Source organism: Coenobita brevimanus, chromosome 23 (assembly GCF_032717465.1).
Source record: "Coenobita brevimanus isolate Jiangsu-jjx chromosome 23, ASM3271746v2, whole genome shotgun sequence".
In the NCBI taxonomy this organism is placed as follows: Eukaryota; Metazoa; Arthropoda; class Malacostraca; order Decapoda; family Coenobitidae; genus Coenobita; species Coenobita brevimanus.
In genome coordinates, this window is record NC_136976.1 from 3,276,895 (window position 1) to 3,301,900 (window position 25,006).

At 41.0% G+C, this 25,006-nt stretch overlaps 1 protein-coding gene across 1 annotated transcript; it reads right to left on the bottom strand.

Moving 5' to 3' along the window:
- Positions 1-1,574: 1,574 nt before the first annotated feature.
- On the bottom strand, positions 1,575-21,606 carry LOC145392831 (uncharacterized). The gene is made up of 12 exons (XM_080267116.1): positions 21,549-21,606; positions 17,519-17,723; positions 16,861-16,953; positions 16,079-16,177; positions 15,580-15,726; positions 13,871-13,967; positions 13,068-13,229; positions 7,250-7,359; positions 6,825-6,923; positions 4,505-4,639; positions 3,896-4,003; positions 1,575-2,832 (listed from the first exon to the last, which is right to left on the bottom strand). The coding sequence occupies exons 2-12, from the start codon at positions 17,702-17,704 to the stop codon at positions 2,575-2,577; spliced, it is 1,494 nt and encodes a 497-aa protein (XP_080123242.1). The 5' UTR covers positions 17,705-17,723; positions 21,549-21,606; the 3' UTR covers positions 1,575-2,574.
- Between the last annotated feature and the right edge of the window lie 3,400 nt (positions 21,607-25,006).

Genomic DNA, 25,006 nt, shown 5'->3' on the forward strand with positions numbered 1-25,006 from the left:
ATAGGTAGTCATACTCAAGTTTAATTAGGTGTCTTGAAAATCAGACACTTATTGAATATAATTACTGCCACAATATTATCATAGACTCAGTGACAAGGTACAGTATAACAACATTACACCTTTCACTGTGAGGATTTGTTTATACAATGTTTTGTCAGTGCCACCATATTTCATCCATCTCTGGGGAGTCTCAGTGAAGGGGTTATGAATGCTGGGCTGAATGTTTTAATAAATAACAAATTGTGAGTCACATGTATTAATGTCCATTGTTACATACATCCCCTCTCCATTTACTACAGTACTAGGTAGTCTCTCTATTATGCAACAGGCTGTCTTATTACTAAATCATGCTTACCTTCCTGACTGCTACAAAAAACCCTAACCATCTTTCTCTAGAGTTAAAAAAAATAATAATAATAATAATAAAAATGAAGTCCATATTCTCAGTGGCCAAAAGGGCTCTCTTGTAGATCTTCTTACAACTTTACTTTTGCATCTGTTCATTAATTTCTTCATGGGGATATCAAAGATATAAAGCACATACAGGAGTATATTAAAGTATACAATGAAAAATAAATCATTAAGGAACAAGTGCTACAATGCCTCCTAAGCCAACAAGCATATGGCCCCAGAAAGCAGTCTGATTTTCATGGTCATTCTCTCATGGTCTTTGTAAACTACTTCCCCTCCTTTTCAGTAGCAGTTTATTTTTCATATTAACCCTTATCGCCTCCAACATAGTAATTTGTTGCTACTACCAGAATTTTACTCGGCCTAGGATATTGCCCTAGTAGTAAAGGGATTAATGCACACTATTTATCCTTCTATCTCTCTATCTTACAGTTCAAAAATTCTCCCAAACTTAATAAAATAACCTGCAGATAACATGCATACAAAAGATTACAAGCGAGCACGAAGCCCTCACGAGTCCCTCATCAAGTAGTGGCATATTCTCACATACGGGCAGCCCAACCTTAATGCTTTTGAGATGCTTATATCTCAGCAACCACAGGGCCGATCACTGCATGGTTTGCACCGTATGAGAGCCCCATTCTTTAAGATTTGTTTTTGACAGGTTTCATCACACCCCAGCAGTGCATGTGGCACACGACACATGCTAAGTGCAGCATGTCGAAAATCTTCAAAAGAGGGCCACAGGCCAGACAATTTGTCATAAAGGCATGAAACTTGGTAGGTAGTTTGCAGTCAATATACTCTAGGCATACTAGGGGTGTAAGGCAATATTTCAATGCTTTCGGATTTAAATGGCCTTGCTCCTACCTCATCGACAAAGGCATTTTACTGGTATCACTGTACTATAGGCGTTAACAATGTATTCCATGTTAATACTATCCTTTCATTATGAACATAACTTTGCATTATTTACAAAACAATATTAACCATCTCAAATGCCATATAAGGAGTCAATTAATTTCACTCCAAACAACCCCACCAGAACACAGCCACAAGCATCACTGAATTCAATGTATATTTCTTAAGAAGGACAATTTTTGAGAGCTTTAATCCCATGGTCCCTTTTTATTAGTTAGTTGAAAGAAAGGGAGGGGAGAAAACAGAGTGGGAATGGAGGAAAAAGAAAGGAACAAGGTAAAGCTGTGGTCCCACAGAGACATTTTGTCAAGCAAAGTTTAAAAAGAATTGTGCAAGTATTTCAATTAAGATGATTGTGTTAGACTTAACTTGCCGGATTCTGGCAAGATTGTGGGGTCAAACAATGCCAATACAGTATTTAAGTACACAATGTATATTACACACTTATATCCAAAAATATACTTTAATAACACTTCTACATACAATACACTAGCAGTTTTAAATGTACATGTTCATTATATTTTGGCTGTTGGTGTGAAAAGTTTTGTGTACAAACACATGATCTCATCACCATTCAGTCAAACCAATACCAAACTTGTCCATCTAATACCACAGCACAATGCAAAAGATGAAGGAAGAAGAGAAGCTACCCTGGCCCCGGGATACTGAGATTCCTTTACTGGAAATGAAAAAAGATGGAAAGGTACTCTGAGATCCAATATTTCCAACTTGTGCATGAAACATCCTAAGCTCAGTGGAAAAGTAGAAGTTCATCCATCTTCCATTCACTTGCACCGAGGCTTTGTCTTTTTTTTTATTGCTGGCAGATACGAGTAAGCATGTGTGCAAGAAATACAGTAGATAGAAATTTCTTGCTCAGTAGGATTTGCCTGACTAAAGCTTGCACAGAGATATCATCATGCAATCCTAACTTAAGAGAAGGAATGGAGGAGAGAGAGAAGAAAGAGGAGTGGAAGAAGGTAGGAAGGGATAAGAGAGGAGGAGGTAAAGAGGAGGGAACGGATGGGAGGGAGAGGATGAGCAAGAGAAAGATGAAGGGAGAGGAGGGAGGGAGGGAAGGAAGAAGGGAGGGAAGAAGAGATGAGAGAAGGAGGGAGTTGTGGAAGAAGTGACAGGAGAGAAAGAAGGAGGGAGGGAACAAGGAATGGGAGAAACGAGAGCAATAATACTGCAGTATGGAAAGAAGACAAACAAAATCAGTCCTCCAAGCCACTCCATCCTCTACACATCTGGTTGGGGCTCCTGTTTCGTGACGACTTGCAAAGTAACATCCTCCACGATATGATGCACAGCGGTGTCTGGAGGTCCATGTACAACATGCGTATCCACATCACCCTCGAACCCTTCGCCCTCGGTAAACGCACCCTCACCCTCAGTAAACGCTGCCCCGTCACCCTCTGTCTCAAGGCCCTCTGCAGTGACACATTCCTGGGCATCTGTGTCATCATCGCAAAGGTCCGAGTCTGCCAGAACTGCAACCTGAAGAGAGAGATTAGTTTTTTTTTTTTTTTTGTCAGAAATATTGTTATATTCGGTTATATTCGGCTTGTTTTTACCAGATGGAACTATGCCACTCCAACAACTCAAATACTAAGCAGTGCAATGTGGGAAGTGGGGTATAAATAGTAAGGCTTACTGTGGAGAATCAGAGATCATTATTATTATTATCAAACCCAACTTATCATACTCAAAAAATGGTTGGATGATCTACTTTACAGGATAGTTTTTTCATCATACTACAGGTATGTGAGTACAATCAAAGAAGTAAGTTGTCTGTCATACAATCTCACCTCTTCTATTATACAAGTTACATGGCAGCAACTCTATAAGGCAATTACCTTATAATCTAACTCATAAAGACATGCATACTGCTCCAAACTAATCACATATACTCCCTCCCTCTCTGTCTACCTCACAATTGCAAAAGTTAAAATGGTATGCTCAGTCTTTCAAGCAGCCAGTACAAATGGTCAACTATGAGGGTCTTCTGCTCTGCCTTCCCCCCCCCCTCCCCCTCCTAATTCATGATATACCAGTATTGTGAATAACACAGCCTAGGGATATCAAATATGATTTTCAAAGTACAGGTATCAATAAATCAACCGTTTTCATTTCTTTGGTACACCCACTTCCCTATCAACCTACCTTGACCTACCTACACCTATCATCATCTTCTTTCTTTACGTTCTTCTTATTTTATTTTTTTCCTTCCCACCTTCCTTGTTGCATATTACCATATTATCTTAAAAACAGCAAATTTATAAATCACTTCCCTATCTGTCTGTCTACCACCATCCATGGCCTCCTCCATGCCACCATCTTTCATGCATAGTCAGGGACAAAAGTTTGCATGATATTTCATGTCTTCTGATTCCCACATTCCTGTTGGCTTCTACTCCTACCTTGAGAAAGGCTTGGTATGTTTCTCTGCCCACAGACAAATGTCTCTGAATTACCTTGTCTGGTAGAAAAATGACAAACATACTGTAAGTGTAAAGGAGAAGCAATGGAATATTGAGCAAACTTTTGTTCCTGACTGTACCTGAGCGAGAATGTCTGCCGGGGCCGCCTCTCCATCCACCAGCCGACCATCAGCTCTCAACCGCTCTTCTGCTCGCATCTGGTACCACTCTCGGCGTATATCCTCCTCCTGGTAACACACAAATAAATATGCCTATGAGATGAAGCCAAGAATTCAGGAAGCTTGAAAGTTTATGACACTAGGAACTTACAAGGGATCAAGATGGCTGGATGAACATGGGGAGTACTGATACCCATCAAAGGACTGGTACTGTACTCCATTTTTAACTTCATGGTTGATGGACTGACTATTGGACAGGGTATATGTGCTGTGGAGAGAGAGAGAAAAAAAAGGGGGGGGGGTATTCAATCAATCATTTCCTATATTTTAACATTATATTACACTTAACTTATGCCCATACTCACATCAGCTTCAGAGATCTCCTGAAATTAATATATTTTGCATACAGTAAGTAATATGCTCTTGCCTGTCATGTATGGCTTTAATATCAACACAAATTGCAAAGATAGCACAAAAGAGAATATCAGCATGCTATATAGAAAGAAACTGGTAAGGAAGAGGTGCCAGGGAGAAACCTCAAACAAAGACAATGTGGGTCTTCACCATTACCTTATTAAAGATGTCCTCAATGTCGGGTAACAATTTCTCACAGGCAGTGGCAACCTCTGAGGGTTTGCGTGAGCTGCTTCGACCAACGGACTCCTTGTACAGTCTAACCTCACGACGCAAGTTCTTCATCTTAACCTGGAGCAACAGAGAGAAAAAATAATTGGGGTATGATAGCTACAATTGGTTAAATCGGTAGAGAGGTGGCCTGCAGTCCTACTGGACCCAGGTTCAAATCCCCCCCGGGGCAGGGAACAGTTTAAGGAACTGAATTTCACAAACTCAGACTTTACTGATCTACCAGAAACCTGTCAATATGTTGTAAATATACCCCACTAATACCAATACACCAGTCCCGTATGAGACAGTCTTAGCATGTATTCAATATGGACGGTGGGCGCTAGCACTAAGTCGTGACGTGTAGAGGTGTATGTTATGTAGGACGACTACTGCACCTTGGGTGCAGGCTGTGAAGCCTATGCCCAGAGTCGGACACATTAAAAAAAACCTAGCCTGAAACAGATGCAAGATATAGGTGCCATACTCTAACCATGTTAACTTAACCTAACTGATATAAGACACAAATATTATACAATACTCTGTCCACTTACCTTAGCCTTAAATTGAAACAAGACAGAGATGCTAGTTCATCCACGTTAACTTGGTCTAAACTGATATAAGATACAGGTACTATACTCTACGTTAACCTGGCCTGAAAATGATGCAAGATTAATGGTGCTACACTCTGTCCAAAACAAATTACTCTAAAGGCCACCTCTCCATCCTGGGTGCTGAACCACAGATTAACACTAGAATATGGTGCTAGTCCAAAGGTGTGTTATGGAAACGAAGTACAGCCATAGTACAGTATGCAATTTGCTCAGCAGGTCTGTCCCTCCAGCCGCAAAACAGGGTAGATTTTTCGACTTTCACCAAGGTAAAAATTTTTCTTCCACATTTCAAGAGACTGAATTTACACACCTGAAAATGTATGTTTCAGCCAGACTGACCAAATAGTTATCACACAATCACCTGTCAAAGATGCAAAAAAGTTACCAGTCCCCAATGGGCGAAAATAGAAAATGTACAGAAAATGCATTATTTCATCCATCCATCCATCATCCAATCCTACGTTGCCCCATGAGGAGCGTAGGAGCCCGGGGCTAGGCAGTTGGTCCTGACATTTAAGATGAGAGTGACCAACCTCACTCATCCCTGAGTGGCATTACATGAGCAATAAACCCCAACCACCCCTTGGATATAAACCTTCACCGGCTCAATCCGATTGGAGCACAATAATTACCCACTAAACCACCAGGCGCCAAAATTTGGTTATATGGTTATGCCGGGACCAACTGCCTAGCCCCGGGCTCCTACGCTCCTCATGGGGCACTGTAGGATTGGTTGATGGATGGATGGTTACCACCCAGTGTTGTAAATGGTTTCCTGGTGTATAGGAAACCATTTGGCTTGTCACTCGGTGTAGAGTCACCCACAGGCAGAAGGAAGAGGAAAGAATGAAGGAATGAAAGACAGAAGAGGGAGTGTAAAGTCACCTGTGGGCAGAAGGACGAGAAAAGAATGATGGAAAGAAAGACAGAAGATGGAAGGAAAGAAGGATGGAGGAGAGGACAGGGCAGACACCCGAGAGCAGCACTATATTGAGTGAGTGGATGGTGAGCGCCCCCACCTACCACAAAAAATGCATTATTTACGGTAAATAATTACATATACATAACTAATGTCAAGTGTTCCCTAGGCATGAAATGTCAGTCTGGCATATGCCCATACCAACAAAACAAGCCAGGCGAAAAGTGGAGGTGGAGTGTGTGTGGCTGGAGGGGGAAGGAGGATGGAGGGAGAGGGGAGGAGGGAGAGGGGAGGAGGGATAGGGGAGGTGGGAGGGGGGACAAGGGTTGGTATGCACACACCACTGTAGGGGGTATGTTGGGGTATGGTTGGTTGGGAGGGGACAATGTGGAGATGATGCAATGGGGCTGAGGGAGGTAAAGTGACAGTGGTGGTGGTGGTGGGGGGGGGGGTTCCTTCTCCCCCACCTTAGGGGGCCAATCACGCCATACCACCCCAGACACTCTAGCTCTCATTGGTCTGATCCCATATACATCACCAAAGGGGCAGAGTTACCCTTCCCCAGTTTTTTGTCTTTATCGATCGTGCGGGATAGGCTGGCATGTCAAATTACACAAAAGCACAATTGTGCAGCATAGGACTTTGGGGGTTCACACTATGATCCAAGTCATATGGAAAAGATGTACAGATGTAGCATAGTACTAGTACTGTCTTAGTCTGCCCCTGAGCTCACCTGACACTGCCGCCAACTCTTCTGTATGCCCCGGCCTTGCAATCGCCGCGCCACTCTCTTGCACAGTGCCATCGAACGAATGAAGTATGATGGTGGAACCTGCAGATATGACAATTTTATCACAAATTCTAAAAAATTATGGATGTGAACAGGTTAATAAACATTTTATTTTCATCACACAGAACTGGACCATTCCTAAACCTAAATCACTTATCCCTGGTTGCACAAAATCCAGTAAGCCTTAGTAACGAGGTGAAAATGAATCTCCATAATTGGTTCTCAAACAGACCTTCCAATCAAACGACCATGAACCTGACCCTCCAATTTGCCTCTACATGGCCAAGAACTGAGCACCAAGGGGTTGGGGTCTCTGTCAGAAGAAATGAGAGCTATAACAGAGAAAGACAGACTGAGCCAAACCCTACCTGTGTCAGAGTCTCACGCCAGACCTTGAGCAGAGCCTCAGTGTCACGTACAGACCAGATCTTACGAGAGGTGCATGTACAGATGTCCAGGTCATCATCGTGGAAGTGGCCTGAGGTGGAGCAGAGATGGTGTTAATAATATATATTCACATTACTCAAACTGAGGACAGAATACTCAGTGCACAATTAACAGGTCATCTGATTACTTAGTGTGCAAATAAGGTAATATATATATACTGTATGGGGTAAGCTGATATTGCTGACACATGGAGAAAATGTGTGTAGGCTAACTGGATGATGTGCCAGACATGAATAGGGATGGGAAAGCCTCTGTAGGCAGACCAAGGAATATAAGGGATACGGCCCATCAGTGATGGGTGAACGAATACTCTTTTGGGGCTTGGACCAACCTTTTTCCTTGACAAACCCTTCTCTGACTAACACTGTGATCATTTAAACCAAACAAATAGGAACGTTCAGAGACTCCCCCTAATTGCCAATCTTCACCTGATAATTGAAAAATAAAAACACAGTCAACTAAACTATTATTTTGTGTTCCCTTTATCACTTCATTAATAAGTATAATTTTATGAACATATTTACTCAATAAAATGAGGAAAAGAAGCTTAAAACTAATTACTCACATTCCAGTTACGTCTTTTAATATAGTTTTATTCAAATAACTCTATCAGACATGTATGTGTGAAGCTACAGAATGTGATGACAGTTTTTTGGCCAATCTGATGGAGCCAGGATTCCGTGGACTTGAATGATGAGTGAATGAAAGAGTGGCCCACTGAATTGAGCAAACTTAGGATGTCTGGACATTGCTACTCCTCACCCTGCCCTAGGGTAGGAAAGGAGGTTTGGATGATGATGATGATGATGATGATGAAGAAGAATTAGTCAAATAAAACTTTCAGACATACCCAGTGTTATGTCTATATATGAAACTAACAAGAAGTCATTTGACTGCAAAATATTTATGGGAATAAGATGAAGACTGCATGCACATGCCTGCATCAATTTTGCTGTCATCTTCCTGGAAACACTGATACCTGCGAGTTTGGTCAGGGGTATTGTCTTCGCATGATTTCACATTCATAAATTGTGCCTTTTTTATACCGTATAGTTGGTACATTCTCTTTAGCATTTGCCAGATTAAACATTAATCTCTTTAATAACTAAATGATAAGAGTTTAAAACTAAACATGCACTGAGACTTTTAATAATATGTGATGAATGCTAACGAACCATTTGTTGTTTTATGCATTCTAGTAACTGTTCTGCAGTATTTTACTTAAATCATATATAGAAATCTGGTATCATAAGCAATGACTGCAGTACAGTGCTCCCTTAACATCCAGAGGGGTTAGGTAACAGAGACACCCGCGTATGTTAAAACTCTGCGGATATCTGCTGTCCCCCATAACCCTTTAACCGCGGGGTGTCACTTCTGTGATGCTCGGACACAGTGGATCATACCGCGGGGCGTCGCTTTTGTGATTCTGTGTTATTTCGAATTTGTCTGGGCTTTTAAGTGGTGACTTGTATCATCTGTCAGTACTGCCGTGTCCAGCTATAGTCAGCACTGCTAATGTCATCTGTACTTCCATTCCATTGTTGACAATTTAGCCATTTTTCCCTGTCCTTGACTCCCCTTCCTTACCTCCCCTCCTGCCTGCCCAGCCGCGCAGCGCTAGGCAAATCCTGCCCGGATTTTTCCACTGATTTCATCCATTGAAATGTGCCCTATGCCCTATTCTTATATAAAATAATATATATAAAAAAGAAAAAAGGTAATTGATAGTGCCATACACCTGGAACTGGCTAATTATCACCTGGCAACGTGTACTCGTTCACTAATTTTCCCCGCTCACTTCCCCTTGAAATATGCTGTATGACCTATTCTCGTAATAAAAATATATACGAGAAAGGAAGGGAGAAGCCTAAGTGGAACTACCAAATTTATTATGTATTGTCTAGATTTCCTGCCAATCATTTCACAGCATATAAATTAGCAGCTGTCACCACACTGACATTCTCAACCCTTCCCCTCCCAATATACGCCACATCATTCAGTTTAATGTCGTCTTTTGAGGTGAAACCATGTCTGATTTGCGCCCGTCCACTTCCGGTGCTTCTGAGGCCAATGCAAAAGGGCCCTGTGACCTCTACCCCTACTAAAGCTCGTGTGGGAAAGAGTAAAGAATGTGTAAATAGCAAGTGAAAGCAATGAATGTAAATATAACTGTACAGTGGAAAATAGTTTTATAGGTTACTGCAAGTGACAGTCCATAACATAGTGTAAATAAAAGAAATGTAAATAACATAAATAAAATAGAAAATGTAAAAAGAAATGTAAATAATTAGTAACATAAGAATATGAGTACAAATACCTGGAGTAATGACAAAGAAAGTGAAAGCTTCGCTCTCTACGTTAGTTTACTGAACGAGAAAGTGATTGCCTAGAGAGGAGCATGTGGAGTGACATGGAGGGACAGGTTGACGAATGAAGAAGTGAAGGAACGTTGTGGGGTAGATGTGGATGTGGTTGAAAAGATTAGGAGAAATACACTGAGGTGGTTTGGACATGTGGAGAGGATGGAGAATGAAAGACTGACTAAGAGGGTGTATGTAGGTGAGGTGGAGGGAGGGAGAGGGAGGGGTAGACCGAGGATGAGGTGGAGGGATGGAGTTGAGAGGTATATGAGGGAGGGGGGGGTGAGTTGGGGGGAGGGGAGTCAAATGGTGGGTGACAGAGTGACTTGGAGGCGTTTTGTCTGCGGCCACCCTTTGCGGGATTAGGGCGTCGGGCTATAGATAGATAGAAAATAAACAACTAGTACTGAAGGAAACTTATGGATAATTACTGTACTGTATATATAAATAAGTGTATAAAGTATTAGGAATATAAAGTGTGAGTGTGTTTATGAACAATAAATGGCAGGTCCGCCTCAGAATACCAGTGGGGAACGAGCGCAGGTGGAAAGCTCGTACGTGCTCGTAATTTACATTGCTTTCAGTTTTTTTGGGGGGAATATGGATTTTAAACTACTTGAAATTCATAGAATAGTGTTTATACTGATAATATCAGGCAGTGGTAACCATATTACGGGGTATCGGGAAATATAGAGTGGAGACTTTGTTACCCAAATTCAAAAGTCTCCACAAGTCCTACGGTAGTTGATGAAGGCTCAACAAACATCCCAGGAGAAAGTTGAAGGTATGTGCCATATGCATATGTAATTATAATATTCTAAGACAACTAATAACTGATTTTTGGCAAATATTTTTAAAAAGTCAGTCGGAGCACGATTATCCCCACGGAAGGGGCATGGTGTGCTACAGACATCCCCGCGATTAAGGGGTTAAAAACATCCATGGACCCCCGTTAACAGTTTGGCTGCTGCGGCTGTGATGACAACGTACCATACTGACTATGCTCTTTGCGGAGAAATAGGAAAAAAGAAAAATTGTGCATTTTCAATTTGTATTTAACCCACTTATTGTTAATCTTGACAGCTAAAATTTTTTTCAGACAAATGTCAATCATTCTACTATCGTTTGCAACAAACTGCATGTCCGTACACACTCCAAGCATGGAGAACAATTAGAGAGAATACAAGCTGCGTTTTGACTGCTTGATGCAGGAAATATCCCAGGGAGGTGGAAATTTCCACAAAACCACAAGATTTTTTCCATACAAAATAGGATTACAGCCACGTCACCTCATCACAGTAACTGCAATAATAATACAAATGAAACACTTCTAGCCAGTCTCCTGTGATTTTTGTTACAATATTCCAGTGTTTATGTCAGACTTTAGCGAAACAGTAACGATGTGAGGAAAATCATTACAAACTTTATCAAACTTCATGAATGACTTCATTGATGCACTGTTTGCAACTGCAAAAATGTTCGCCAGCTAATGCACTGAGCATCATGACTTCTCTATCACAAAAATATCACTAAATAACTTGTATTTTATCACAGTACAGTACAATCCCAGTTAACCGGGTGGCTTGGGGAATTTACCTTCCCGGTTACAGATTTTTCCCGTATTTCTGATTTTCAAGTCAAATCTATACAAAGGCTATCACAGCAGTAAATACAGTTCAGGTACTCACCAGTCACATTAGGGGTTACAAGAGATTCCGCCTGAAAAACTGCCTTGTAAACACACACCATGGTCATAACGGACGTGCGTGCAGTGTCTAGCAATTTAATTGCACCAGTCCATTGTTTACTGAATTACTGTATTCATTATATGTACTGTACTCATAAAAATTGAAAAATAAAATAAAGAAATTAAAGCTTGAACATTTATTAGTGAACTGATGATGTGTTAAGACTGCACTGTAGAATTATCACGACACCTGTGCCCCCACGTGAGTTTGTTTACGTTTCCGACTGTTCTTCTTCTTCCCCACCTGACCTCCATCACTCCACCCCTCACCCGCCACTCAGCTGTTTTGCAGAAAATAAAATAAATGATGTACGTATGAAATGCAGGCATATTATTTATTTATTTTTCTTCCAACAAAGTAAACTTTCATTCCTATTAACATTTATATTCAGCCATTAGTGTTTTATAATGTTCGCCTTTTTCAAGTTTGTTGCATATGTCCAGCTTCTGTTTCAAGGTAAGCACGATACGCTTACGTTTAGTTTGCACTTTAGGCATTTTGGAGTGTACAACTTACCGTCTCTCAGAGGAACACAATAGCAAGAGAGCTTGTTTACTGTCTGGTGGCAAAACGCAGACTGGTGATTTTTGGAGGGTGTGGAGGATGACTGAATTCAAGTAGGAGAAAGAAGGGGAGAGGAGGGGTGGTTAAGAGGATTTGCTAGGGATTTACATTAGCCAGAAATGCCTTCACCTCGCTTTGTCTGACTTCACCCAGCCTCGCGTGACACAATCAAACAGCGGTTTGGTGGTCCATTCAAATTGGCGCACAGTTATAACTTACTGACATTTTTACCAGCCCTTGAATTTTCCCGTTGTTCTGAGTATTCCGTTTGTCTGGATACCGGATACCTGGGATTGTACTGTAATTCACAATATAAAATAACACTTTCAGCCACTCTCATATGATTTCAGTAAGATTTGGGTGCGTACTGGTTCGTATTGCTTACGAGGGGGGGGGGGCAGCAAACTGGTTTAAACTAGCTTATCAAGAGGTATGAGAGAAAGAGAGAGAGAGAGAGAGGAGGGGGGGGGCAGCAAACCAGTTTAGACCAGTTCATCAAGGGTACACAGAAGAAAAGAAATACCCCCAGCCTGTCCTAACTTTTCCCCTGATGAATTAATGGCATAAATAAATGAAGTCGCCAAAAGGAAGAGTGTTATAATTGATTCACTGGATAAAGCCCTCACTAAAACAGCCATGACCTGTGCCTGGGATAATGTTACATTTGCAGTGAACAGTGTCAGCAAAGTTCAACAATATAAAATGCTTTAGTAAATCCAGCCCCTGTACTGTATCCACCTGAGGATATTTGAAACCGTTCATCTTATATCCACCCGCGTATATTTAAAACAGTGCATGTTAAAAATGTGGATGTTAAGGGATGACTGTGCTGAGGTATTTATATACGGTATGGTACTCATCATCACTTAATGTCATGGAAGAGATTTCACAAAATACTGTATATGGCTGTGGGAGCCAGAAGTAGTTGACTGAGTTCCTAATCAAATTACCCAGCAATCACTGGCAACTCCTGAATTTAAGCACACTCCAATTAAAATGCAAGGATGAGAGTCTGCTTGTTTTCCTATCTACATCACCCAACTCGAACTACTTAAATTACTTACCAGGCGATCCAAGGCGTCTGATCTTGTTAATTGGCTCATTGCGTTCGTGTGTGCCATCTGATCCATCAGTGCGTTGTTCATAGCAGACAATGTTGTTGCTCAGATGCATCGCTCGTTTACGCAAGGCTGAACGTGCTCTGCGGCGACGACGTACTCCAGATCCTGATGTAAAGAGCCATATCAAAATTTCACTCAATTCCAGTGTATACTCTCCCTTTCACTCCCTTTTCTCTTCTTCATAATACAGACAAGTCCTCATTCACTATGTCACTATTTCATGTTCTTCTTTGCTACCAGTCCACAGGAAAAAAAGAAAGAAAGAAAAAAAAAAAGCTTATCTACCTTACACTATTGCCTATAAAACTGATTTCCCATTTACCCTCAGTTTACATTACCATTTGTAAAAATATATATATATATATATATATATATATATATATATATATATATATATATATATATATATACATATATATATATATATACAGTATATATATATATACTGTATATATATATATATATATATATATATATATATATATATATATATATATATATATATATATATATATATATATACAGTATATATATATATATATACATATACAGTATATATATATATATATACATATATATATATATATACATATATATATATATATATATATATATATATATACATATACAGTATATATATATATATATATATATATATATATATATATATATATATATATATATATATATATATATATATATATATATATATGAAAACCAATAAAACAGGTGCATTAATGACTTACCAGGTGGAGGTGGAGGCTGAGAGCGTGGAAGGATTACTGGTTTGCGTTCCACCACCTCCCATTTCTCACGGTTATCATCAGAATCACCAAGATCTACCTGTGGAACCATCAAACTATGTGAGATTATGCACAATACAGTAATCCCTCGATTATCCGACGTAACAGACCCAAAGGCATGTGCGGGTAATGGCTCCATCCGGATAATGGACTTCTCCCCTGGTCCCCCTTCGTAAATAACTTAAATTGAAAGCCTGTGTAAAATGCCACTACAGGACACTGTACAACACTTGTTCCTGTTGTTTAACACTACTGTATCAGGTCAAGCAGACCTATAAACCACAGCCAAGCACTTACCATGGTCAAGCAGATCCATCAACCATAGACAAGTGTTCACCACTGTAGAGCCATAACCTGCAGTGACACACACACACACACAAAGCTACACAAGAAAAATGCAGTAGGCACACAAAACATAATGGTAAAATGGAATAAAATCACAGCAAAGTAGAATAAAAATCATGGTGCAGTAGAGTAAGCTGGAATAAAATCAGTGTCAACACTCATGATTTGACCATCTTGCATCAATCTTACCCAGGATCTGCCGCTTCTCCAGAGTCAGCACTACTCTCTTCCTTTTCCCTGGTGAAAGGGTCATCATCACACACCCTAGGAGAGGCATGCAAGGAATAGCGAGACCTGAAGCAGGTAGGGAACAACCACAAAAGCCACCATGTACGCTACCATAACAACTATCCAAGAGAAGCTGTTAACTACACTGTCGCTGCACAGGAACTAAGAACAACCGAAGCGGTCTCTAACAGATGCTGGGTGAACTACCCAGCCAGACAGGGCAGTGCCACGGGGCTATTCCCGTCCAGCCGGGCGTGAAAATGTTTGGGAGGCCATAATTTCCACCTAGACACGTGCATTTTGTCCAGATAAAATGGAATAATGTACGAATAATGGTTTTGAACAGCCAGATCACAGCATCCGGGTAATGGATTGTCTGGGTAATGGACGTCTGGATAACAGAGGGATTACTGTATTCGCACGGGTTTGGAAGACTCGTTAGTGCCTCTTCCTTTGTGATGTATTTTTGCACATTACAATACTTATATACAGTACTGGTAGCTATTCAAATATGGGCATGCAACAATCGACACATGCAACATACACTAGAATATTCTGCACATGCCAAAATGAAATACAGTAGTTCAGAAGAGGTGCAAACCTAACCTAACATCCACTCTCTTCACAAAACCATACTATCTAAGCACACTCTGACTCTTGGTCCACAGTCTTGCTTTTTCAACATCTTTCACAAATCACACTATTCTCCGCACTCCACACAAATTCATCAACAGCCCACTTCCACTGCTGTTATAGTAATCATGACTTTTTTTATTTCATGCCATCTGTATGTTAATGTTGGCACTAAAACTCCACCACAAAGGCTCTCACTGTCACCACAATCGCGCCTTGTTTCATACCAAGGACTTCAAAGCATCAGCCACTTTTCTTGCCTGTGCTAGTCTACTTCTGCTTAATTTGCATATTTCCCTTCAATGAACTCATGTACCTGAACTCCATCACTTCTAGTCTCTCTCCGTTCACCATCACATCACACTGTCATCATCTTTCTCCAAAACAAGTAATCTCTCTCACCACAACCATCACTTTGCAACCATTATTATTTACAAGGGCATCACCTGCTGAGTGTATCGGTGATCCTTAACCCGTCGACCTTTCACAGTGGTGGTTGGTGCAGCAGTGTCCCCAGCTGGGCCAGAACCACTACCCCCTCCACCACCACCTCCCACACCACCCTTCTCGTTCTCCAACTCAGGCGCCAGGTCCTGTCCAGTTAAAGAATACATCATTGTCACCATTCTCATCATTATCACCATCCACCTTTTTTTTTTTTTTTTTTTGCTTACATTAAAGGCTGGGGTAAGGTAAGACCCCAACAAAGAAAGACAGTGCAAAAGGGGGAAGAGGGATTACTGTATTGGCTTTATTTTCTTTTTCCATATCATCACATATTTTGGAAAGGAATTTACTCTGGTGCTAAGTACTTTGGAAAATATTAAGGGTGGTGTTTGATGTGCTTACTCTCACTTCCATCCCCTCTCCAATGCTGGCACTATATTCTATGAGTAACTTAGCACCACTACTGAATAGGCTAAGTGTGCGCCATCCAGCACTAACCTCAATATCACTGTCATCGGCATTGTCTTCCAGGCCTTTAATGCGCAGGTACCGTGCCCCTCGGATGAAGGATTGTAGACGCTCTTGATTCACACATACCTGTAACAGACACAAAGGATGAGTCACATAAATTAATCAAAGACACTGCTCACTCAAGGATAAAAGGATGCAAAAGCAACAGCTTATCTGATACTATTCAGAGTTCTTCATTTCATCAACAAAACTATTGTACAATGTACTGGGATTGGCAATGGTAAAGCTGAAAATTTTCCATGAACTGGACGCTTAACCAAGTGTTAAAATAAATGGACGCAAACGTACCAGCTTAACTGATACCATTCTGAGCTCTTCATTTTATCATCAAACTATGCCATACTGGGACTGGCAATGGAAAAGGTGAAGGTTGTCCATGAGCTGGAAGCTTAGCCAAGAGTTATAAAGTTAGTTTTCAATTTGTATATAAATGTGCATAGAAATGACTAGCCTATACAGAATATACAGGTATGTGTGTGTACACAGTATGTACAGTCAATTAAAAAAGTATTAGTGCACACTTAGTGCAAAGTGCTCCCAACACAATATATACAGACAGCAATATAAGTAAACAGTATTTCCAAAGGTTGACAAATACCTGTACAAAGACAAAAAATTGAACCATCTCAAACACACAAGAGTAAACGATAGTTTCACTATTTTGGCATCTGTAACTTTTTTTCAAACAGAACTTGGAAGGTAATTATTTCTTTGATTACATGTGTGTGTGTGTATATAACCATACTAACCTGTCCTGTATACATAAAGTCCACCATTGCCTTTAGCTCAGGGTAGCGAATCTCCATTGGCAGCAAAACAATTGGATGCTTTGATGGATTGTCCTGGGAAAAAACAAAATAAATAAGATTTACATTTACAAGTGGCATGGGAGGTGGAGGAAAACCTAGAGTAACTGGATAATAATAAACAGTACAGCTATACATAAGTGTCAGGAAAGTCTCTGTACAGTGTGTGTGTGTGTGTGTGTGTGTGTGTGTGTGTGTGTGTGTGTGTGTGTGACAGTGAAATGTGTGTGTTGTAGTCTATGGTAGTGTGAAGTGTGTGTGTGGTGAGGTAGTGTGTTGTATGGTAGTCTGGGATGTGTGTGTGGTGTGGTAGTGTGTGGGGTGGGAATGTGTGTAGTGTAGTAGTATGCAGGGTGGCACTCTGTAGGGTGTGGTAGTACAGTACATGTGTGGTGTAGAAGTAATGCACATTATGTACTATAAAATTCTTTAACATAAATATCATTTTTTTCATGCTCTCTCTAACAATCCAGTGTACCTTGTCTAAAAATGTGATGTACAGTGTAGGTTAGTGTACTATAAACTTTTGTTTTGATTTCATCACAACATTCAAGAACTGAAATTCACACTACTGAATCCAGCCCATTCATTAAGCACTGACCCTAAGGAAGTCCCTGAAGTACGTGGAGCATGCAGCCAGGACCAGCTGGTGGGCACGGACCTTGTTGCCATCCCCACACACCACCGTCACATCTACTAGGTCACCCTCACGGCGCAGACCACTCAGGGTGTTGACAAGAGACCCGTGGTAGTTGTTCCACAGGATGCAGTATTGGCTGCCATCCATCCTCACCTACGTGCCACGCCTGCACACAGTTACAAAATGATTACCGGTAGCCAACTATAACTAGTTAGCTTACTATTTCAAAGGTATTACTGTATTTTTGTTTCAGTCCATAACTGCTCTGGTTATTTTGTGGGTGTACTATCTGAATGTTGGACTGAAACAGGGATCTGTCATTTCTCCAAGGTTGTTCAATCAATATATGGATGGGGTTATAAAAAAGATAGTGTAGGGCAGTGGATGTTGGAGTGGCCCTAATGAGAGAGGGAAAGGTTTGGAAACTTCCAGTTCTGTTGTTTGCAGATGATACTGTATTGTTAAGTGAAGACAAAGGGGAACTGCAAGGCTTGATGAATGAGTTTGGGAGAGAGTGTAAGAAATGGAATCTAAAGGTAAATGTAGGGAAGAGTAAAGTTATGGTCTTCATAAGAAATGGAGTCTCAGACTTCATGTGAGGCTGGATGATGAGGAAATGGTAAATACAAGTGCATTTAAGTACAGTACTTGTGTAGTGTGATGAGTATGGATGGAAGTTTGAAGGATGAAGTGCTTGAAAGGATACAACAGGGAAAAAAGGTTGCTGGTTCTTTGAAAGCTGTGATATGAAATAGGGAAGTGAGAATGGAAGTAAAAAAGTCGTTGCATGACAGCACTGTGAGTCTCATTGGAAGGACACAAGTCAAGAGTGAAGGAAGTGAAAATGAATTATCTGAGAGGAGCACGTGGAGTTCCATGGAGAGACAGACTGACAAATGAGGAAGAGAAGGAGTGTTGTAGTGTGGATGTAGATGTGACAGAAAGTGTTAGGAGAAATACAGGTGGTTTGGTCATGTGGCGAGGATGGAGAATGACAGACTAACAAGGAGAGTGTACAGTATTTGAGTGAGGTGAAGGGAGGGAGGAGGAGGGGGAGGCCAAGGATGAGGTGGAAGGATGGAGTGGCAAGGTACATGAGCATAGAGGAGGGCGGCGAAATGGTGGGGAGCAGGGCAACACAGAGGCAATTTGTTTGTAGCCCCTCTTTACGGGATTAAGGTGTCTGGCAATAAACAGACAGACTATAGTTAGATCCCATTTGTGCAAATACCTTTTCTTCCGTGACTTTTCCATCAGAAATCAACAGTGGAACCTTAAAATTACCTGATCTAGCTAGCTGGTGGTCAGGACAAGAGTCTCATCTTGTACCTAACCAAACACTGGCTGAGTTGCTGCCTAGCAACTCAGTTTTGCTTCAGCCTACATGAGTAAAGGGCACTCTTTCTTTCCTGCTCTTGTTTTTTCAGGAATATGAGGACAATAAATAAGGTAAAGTTGGGATTTACTTTAGCTGGGACTGAACTCCTTGGCATCTAGGATGGGTTAAGTGGCATTAGGATAAATTAAAGCCTAAACTGGCTTGTAGGCTAAATCACTCACTTCGGGGCAGGGGGTCATATATCAAAAACTGGTCATTTCCAATGGAAATGAAGGTAAAAATTACATAACTCACATAAAAACTAAGGGGGAAAAAAATTGGTCAATTTTCGGTACAGTAGTTCACATCATTCAACTTCGAACAAAAACTATATCTTCTGGTTGATATTAATGGTGTACAGGAAACCATTTGACTTGTCACTCAGGGTGACTCTACACTGAGTGACAAGCCAAATGGTTTCCTGTACACCAAGAAACCATTTACCACACTGGGTGGTAACCATATAACCAAATTATGGCCCCTGGTGGTTTAGTGGGAAATTAAGGTGCTCCAATCAGATTGAGCCTGTGCAGGTCTATATCTAAGTGGTGGTAGTGGTTTATTGCTCACGTAGCTAATGCCACTCAGGGATGAGTGATGCTGGTCACTCTCATCTTAAATATCAAGACCAACTTGCCTAGCCCCGGGCTCCAACGCTCCTCATGGGACAGCATAGGATTGGATGATGGATGGATGATTTTAGTGCGACTGAATGAATTTGAGCTTCACTTTTGTCAGAAATCACTCATTTTGGAGACAGGCCTACCCTAGGCTATCTCCAAAACAAGTGAATTAAAAAAAATAAAAAATAAAAAAAAAAATAAATAAATAATAAATCACAAAAACAATCAGAAAATCACATTTCTAACCTAACCTATCCTGGATTGAATGATGTGAAACAAAAATTGACTCTGGTCCTATCTGAAGTGTTGGTCGCTTCCACACTTGTTACCCCTCAGGGATGAAGGAAGAACACGGTGATGGCTTAAGAAGGTCACAGTTTCTTTACTATTATTTATAAAAAAAAAAAAAAAAAAAAAAAAAAAAGAGAGAGAGATGGCCTTGTATTCCATCAGGGTACAGCCACTAGAGAAGGAAGCCATCATGCAACTGACTGAAGTACAGGATAGCCTATTTGAAATCTGAAGATGTGCAAACAGTGTCAGCGATTTGACAAGCCTGCCTTTTGGCCGATTTTAATCTCATTGACCATGAGGTCCAAGTGTGTGCAGTAGACACGTGAAGTCATGCCTGGGAGTGGCCCTTGGCAGGAGGAAAGAGCTCCACATACATTAGAAATTTAGGGGAGATCCAAGATAATTAAATAGGATATAGAAGTTTCACGTTAAATATACATTTTCAAAAACAAGTTTACTGTGCAACAGATTCAAAATTACGTGGTCTACAACGTAGCTGTGTCAGATTTCCTGGACTGACTGATGTGAACTACTGAAAACTGACCAAAAAATTACATGTAATTCTATACCAATTGGGCACAGTGATTCCACCTATATTATATACTATATAACAAACTCATGATCTCAAGGTGAGTAATTTTGGTACATAGGCAACACAGTTAACTGTTCCACTGTGACTGCAAGAAGTGATTGGAAAAAGACAAAATACACCTATTTTGGGGTATTTAAGGAGGCGGCCAGGTTGCCCGCGGCAATGTTTACCGATGATTTCCCCAACTGCCCGCGTTGTTTACCATCCATCGCTCCTACTGGACACATCAATGTATCCCATGTCAAAGCAATGGGAAACTTAATGATCTGATCAAACCTACGGTAACCTAACCAAACCAAACCTAGTCCAACCTAATCTCACTTCCATTTGACAACCAGCTTTAAAAAAATTTAGAAATGCACTTTAGGAACATTAAATATAGATGGCTACTGGCAGACAACAGTGGAATATTTATGCATTCTAAATCCTCGTTTATAGCTTTCAGAGGTAAGTTCATAAAAATCCCCTGTAGCTGTGGTATGGTAATCCAGGAATAACAATTAACCTGTGAAACTCACTTCAACTGGGGAAACGTGCCCATTTGGTATAGAATTAGTAAATTACATTCATTGCCATGTCAAGAACTGTCACAAACATGAGTGAAGATAATGGTACAGGTGGAGTAAGCATATTATTTTTGCCTTGAATATATTCTTTAACCCTCCTAATGCTGCTGAACCTGTGGTGACATACTGTCTACTGTATGAATTTTTAAATGAACAATAATACTTAAAACTGTGCTACTGATTGCAAAATATAAGGAAAATTAAGCAAAAACAGTCTTTCGTACGTGGCAAATTTTTGCATTGGTACTGGTCATTTCGAAAAGCTTCATTCAATAATATACTAACAAAACATGAGGCACAATACATGTCATCCACTAAATACTCCTCCTACTGTAAAATACACTCATTCGCTACCGTTAACTTAACACTGTCGACATATTGATGCATCTTCCGCCCAAGACGCCATTTTCTCTTGACATCTTCATTGTCCCCCATACACCGCCAATCTGACCCCATCATGACATCCACAGCCTTAGCAGCACCAGGGGAAATAAAATGTGAGGGGCAGGGATTAGGCTGACATCAAAATCCCACTTACTGACGTTAATGAAAGTAACAGGATCCGATCACCTTCCCCTCGACAGCTGACGGCACAGTGTTGGAACAAAACAATGGCGCGAGGGAAAGAGGATATTTCTTATGTAAGCCTCATTATCATTGAAAAGTACATTTTACCGTTTTGTATGTAATGAAAGATAACTATAATTCCATTTTTTTTTCTTAAACAGACGAAATGTGATCTTTTAACGGAAATCAATACGCTATTCAAGAGTCAACTTGATGTTGGCGAATACGATTTGTCTTTGTATTAAAATCACTAGCATTTCACAGTGTAAGAGCTCTAGTATTCAGTCAGCCAAAGAGGTTATGTTTTTGCCTGCGTTGGTTTGTTTGCCTGTGTGTCTGTTTGTCCGTTGGCAGGATTACTCAAAAAGTTATGACCGGATTTTCCTGAAAAATTTTGGAGGGGTAGGGTATGGTCCAAGGAACAATCCATTAGATTATGGTGGTGATCCGGATCATCATCCTGATCCAGGATTTTTGTTTGTTTGTCCACACGCTATCTACAAATGTTTTCAACAAATTTCAAAAAAATTTTGTGGAAGAAAGAACTGATTCAATTGGGGGGCGGATCCGGATCCTGCAATGGCATTGGCGGAGGTATGCACTCACAGCGTGCTTTCTAGTTAAATAGAGGATTTATTATGACATCAAATAGTAAATGGGCGCCCTCATCTACCTCTCTATTGCCAGACGCCTCAATCCCTTGTACGGGGTGACCACAAACAAATCGCCTACACGTCACCCTGTCCCCCGCCACTTCACTGCCCCGCTCCCAATTCACACCCCCCTCTCTCACATACCTCTCCACTCCATCTCTCCATCTCATCCTTGGACTTCCCCTCCCTCTCTCCCCCTCCACCTCACTCACATACACTCCTCGGCAGTCTCTCACTCTCCATTTTCTCCACATGGCCAAACCATCTCTGTGTGTTTCTCCTGATGCTTCCTATTACGTCCACATCCACACCACAACGCTCCTTCACATCCTCATTTGTCAGTCTGTCTCTCCATATGACTCCACAGGCTCCTCTCAATTAACTCATTTCCACTGCTCTCACTCTTGATTTGTGTCCCTCGAACAACGTCCAAGCTTCACTTCCATACGTTAGAGGTGGTATCACAATACTGTCATGTAATAACTTTTTCACTTCCATGCTCATTTCCCTGCTTCTTATCACTGCCTTCAAGAACCAGCAACCTTTCTTCCTTGTTGTACCCTTTCAAGCACTTCACCTTTCAAACTTCCATCCTTACTCATCACACTACCCAAGTGTTTAAACATACTCACATTTTCCGTTCCTCACCATCCAACCTCACTGTGCATTCACTAACTTCACCTCTTTCGAAGACCATAACTTTACTCTTCCCTACAATCACCTTTAGATTCTGTTTCATACACACTCTCCCAAACTCATCCACCAAGCCTTGCAGCTCCCCTTCGTCTTCACTTAACAGAGCAGATCATCTGCAAACAACAGTACAGGTAGTTTCCAAACACTGCCCTCGCTCATTAAGGCCGCTCCAACATCCACTACCTTACCTTGTATCTGTTTCATAACCCCATCCGTATACAGACTGAACAACCATGGAGACATGACACATCCCTGTTTCAACCCATTAACCTGCAAATAGAAAAACTCAGTTCATTATCCACACGCACTGCAGCCTTAGCGCCCTCATACATATACTCTTCTCAGAATTCAACAACTTCCCATCTACTCCATATATTCTTGATAATTTCCACAATCCTCGTCTATCCATCCTGTCATATCCTTTCTCCAAATCCATGAAAGCCGCATACAACTTCATTCCCTTCTCTAGAAACTTTTCCACTAAAGATCTAAGAATGAATATCTGATCTACACAACCTCTTCCCTTCATGAAGCCTCCCTGTTCTTCTCCAACTAATTCCTCTGTTATTTCCCTAATTCTGTAAATAAGTATCCTACCGTATACTTTTCCTATTACACTAAGAAGACAAATGCCCCTATGATTACCACACACTTTTTTTCCCCTTTCCCTTTGTACAAGAGAATAATTATACCTGAATTCCAATCCTCCAGGACTCTACCTTCCTCCCAGGCCAATCTGCACATCGTCCACATCCATTCTACTACTATCTCTTCCCCATGCTTCAGCATATCACCACACACTCCATCAATTCCTGGGTTTTTTCCCATTTTGACTTTCTTCATTGCTTCCACAACTTCCACCCTACTGATTTCTTCCTGTCTTCTCATCTCCCTCCTTCTCCCAGCCATTCCCCAGCCACTTATACTCGCATTACTTTCATTCTCTATGTTCAACAATTCATTAAAGTGTTCTCTCCTTCTGCTCATTTTTTCTCCCTTCTCAACTAGTAATCGACCATTTTTATCTTTCACTCCCCTACTAACTTCATTGCCACCCTGTCTGACTCTCTTTACCTCTTTCCAAAACATTTTCTTACATTCCCTCGACTTGACACTCAAATTCCTTCCAAATTCCTCATCCACTCTCTTCTTACTTTCTCTTACTAATCTTTTCATCTCTCTCCCTTTCTACATATAACTCTTTCTTTCGTCTCTCAACTTCTTCCACGCCCCTATTCTCATCCATTCATTATATGCTTTTTTTCTTTTGTGCCACAGCCTGTCTCACCTCTTCATTCCACCATGCTGTTTCTTGTACCCCCTTTCGTCTTCTCGTCACCCCCACACACCACCTCACATGCTGCACATATTTCTTCTGTGAATATCTTGCACACACCTTCTACGTCCCCCATCTGCTCCAGTTCATATTTACCCAATCGGTCCTCCACTTCTCTATTATATTCTGCCTTTTCACATCCTCTTGTAACCTTTCCACTCTCCTTGCATCTACTCCTTCCTCCCGTCCTTCCATTCTTCTATTTCTTAATTTTACTTGGACTTTGATTCTGACCACCACCAAGTGGTGGTGGTCAGAATCATACTGTACAATATCATACTGTACAATATTACGTAACCTATACATGTAGGCAACTCCATTTACTCAAATTTGGCCTAAGATTGCTCTCTTTATCATGGTAGAGGACGATGTTAGTCACGAAGAAGTGTTATGGAGATGTAGACCCCTGGCATCACAGTGTAGAGACTCCATAACGTGGCATCATCTCTTTCTGTCATTTGGGGGCAGGGTGGCTTAGTGGTAGAGCGTCGGACCCAGGACCCGGGGTCGTGAGTTCGAGCCACGCCCGATAGCTGCCATGCCGGGAGGGGTAGCGCCCTCCTGTCACCTAGCAGGTTATGATCAAATAAAGTATCTCGGGGAACTTTTTTTTTTTTTTTTTTTTTGTCAGTAGCCTAACCTACATGCAAAATGATGAAATTCCGGACCAAGTTAAGGTGAAAAGAGTCTAGTCCTGCAGATTTTATAAATCAAGGCATGAACGTTCTTACATAACAATAATTA